Genomic DNA, 2679 nt, shown 5'->3' on the forward strand with positions numbered 1-2679 from the left:
TGGGATATAAAACTTTGTAAAGCTGTTCTGATCACTTATAAATCAAAATATCTAAAACTATAAGAGAGATATCTAAGTAAATAGATATAAATACTAGATATGTATCTAATCCATTTAACTATTGTACAAACGCGGCCTGCGTTTCGCAAAGATATCTTTCACTGCCTCTGCATCAGGGAATTTTTGTAGCAGCGATATTTTCTTGGCTAATAATGGCTATGCTGATTCTTTCTGCCGATTCTGATAAAAACACAAAGAATCAGCATAGCCATTATTAGCCAAGAAAATATCGCTGCTAAAAAATTCCCTGATGCAGCAGGAGTAAAAGATGTCTCGGTGAAATGCAGGCCGCGTCGGTCAGTGAAAACGGAGCAGTGGTTACTGCTGAGCAGCAATGATATATTTCAGCGAGAGATGAAAGGATAAAAAGAGTCAAGATCCTCTGAGATAAGTAATTGGTTTAATTGCTTGGCTAGAACTGAGTTTAACAATGGAGTTTTTAAGAAGCTACAATGCTGCAATAGTTGACGGTTCTTTTTAATATGAATAGTCTGTAAGGCCAGATTAATTGAGTCTGCTGCAGAAGACATAGGTGGTGGACAGCAGTCCAGTTGCAATCTGCTACTATATTGCTATAAATGATAAGTATGAGGATTACATTCAAGATAACAGATTATTAAGAAAAAATGGAAATAAAGGAGATAAAAATAATTAAAAATAAAATTAAAATAAAAAAATTAAAAGTCGGCCGAGTTAGCGGTTCCTCTCAAACATGACGACGTTAAGTAGTTGACGTTTCCTTCTTCTCTTTCCCTTCTCCCTTTCCTCCTCTCGGCTTCCTCGCGGAGTCCGCCCGGGTTTCAGGTCTACGGCTTCGTAGATTTGGCTTCCCTTCGTAGCCGAACAGCAGGACGGCACCATGAAGTACATCTTGGGAATCGGCGGCGTTACCAACGGCGGGAAGACGACTCTTACCAATAAACTTGCCAATCAGTTACCTAACTGTTGCGTAGTACATCAAGACTGGGGCTGTTCTCCCTGGAAAAGCGGAGACTCAGAGGAGATATGATAGAGACCTTCAAGATCCTGAGGGGCATCGAAAAGGTTGACAAAGACAGATTTTTCAATTTGAAAGAAACCACAAGAACAAGGGGTCACTCGATGAAATTGAAGGGAGACAGGTTTAAAACAAACGCAAGGAAGTTCTTTTTCACACAGAGGGTGGTGGACACATGGAACACCCTTCCGGAGGCCGTGATAAGAAATAGCACAGTACAGGGTTTCAAGGATGACCTGGATAGGTTCCTGGAAGACAAAGGGATTGAGGGGTACAGATAAGAGCAGTGGAAGGTTTAGAGATAAGTGTAGAGGTAGGCATAAAATTAGTCAGGGACCGCTGACCAGGCAATATGCCTGATGGGCCACCGTGTGAGCGGACCGCTGGGCTGGATGGACCTCTGGTCTGCCCCGGCGGAGGCAACTACTTATGTACTTATGTACTTAAGACGATTTCTTTAAGCCTCAGGACCAGATAGCAGTTGAAGATGGATTTAAGCAATATGATGTTATCAATTCATTGGATATGGAAGCTATGATGAGTACCATCGAAGCCTGGATAAAAAACCCAGTCAAGTTTGAACGTTCACATGGAGTCAATAATACATTGAATACTGATGTTTCGCAACAGTCAGAGGAGGAAGATGAAACTATTCATATTCTTATTGTGGAAAGTTTTCTTCTGTACACCTACAAGCCACTAATTGATATATTCAACCAACGTTACTTTCTTTCTATTCCCTATGAAGAATGCAAAAAGAGAAGAAGTTCAAGAAACTACACTGTTCCTGATCCACCTGGACTGTTTGATGGCCATGTCTGGCCCATGTATATTAAACATAAGAAGATAATGGAAGATCTCAGTGTTGATGTGGTGCAATTAGATGGAACAAAATCTAGAGAAGAACTGCTTAATACAGTATATGGAGACATCCAGAATAAGCTTGATGAACTGCTGAACATAAAGAATATATGCCTGCCCTGGATAACACCTGTTACGATTTAAGTGCCGCACTTCAGCTTCTCTTCTACAAAAAGATGTCTGCCGCAAGTTATAATGTGTTGTTACCTATTTAAACTCATCTTTTCAGCTTGTGTCTGTTTTAATTTGCGATCAAAGGCGTCTTTTTATTCTTAAGTTTTTTTGTTCAGATAAATGGATTGGCAACTGGATGGCTCTCTACTAAAAAGCACTCCACATCAATAAAGCACCTGTAAAATAAAAAAAATAATAATAAAAAAAAAAGAATGTATTATAATGATATAAAGGAGGACTGGAGGGAAATGAAATAAAAAAAAAATACAAAATCACTCCTGTGTAGAAATATATCGTTTATGCCCCAGTAAGTATGATACTAAAGGAAAAGAAAAGCCTCAGATCAACGGAGAGGTATACCCACACTCTTCCACCCTGACATCACAGGCAAAAACTTTCGCAAAAGTTAAATATTGGCAGATGGGAGCCTAAAAATAGCCAAGCTGTGTATAGAGTCACACTTAGCAGTGCCTAAGAGGACTTAGGTGTTGTTAGGTATCCTTGACATAGGCACCATTCCATTAGACCAGCTTTTCGCTCACCTAATTTGGCAGTGCCTATGTCAGATGCCTAACGATGCCTAAGTC

At 39.9% G+C, this 2679-nt stretch overlaps 1 protein-coding gene across 1 annotated transcript; it reads left to right on the forward strand.

Annotated features, from left to right (window-relative positions):
• Positions 1-1506: 1506 nt before the first annotated feature.
• On the forward strand, positions 1507-2099 carry LOC117364075 (nicotinamide riboside kinase 2-like). The gene has a single exon (XM_033952876.1). The coding sequence runs from the start codon at positions 1583-1585 to the stop codon at positions 2060-2062; it is 480 nt and encodes a 159-aa protein (XP_033808767.1). The 5' UTR covers positions 1507-1582; the 3' UTR covers positions 2063-2099.
• The last annotated feature ends 580 nt before the right edge of the window (positions 2100-2679 follow it).

The sequence above is a fragment of the Geotrypetes seraphini genome, chromosome 7, assembly GCF_902459505.1.
Source record: "Geotrypetes seraphini chromosome 7, aGeoSer1.1, whole genome shotgun sequence".
Taxonomy (NCBI): domain Eukaryota; kingdom Metazoa; phylum Chordata; class Amphibia; order Gymnophiona; family Dermophiidae; genus Geotrypetes; species Geotrypetes seraphini.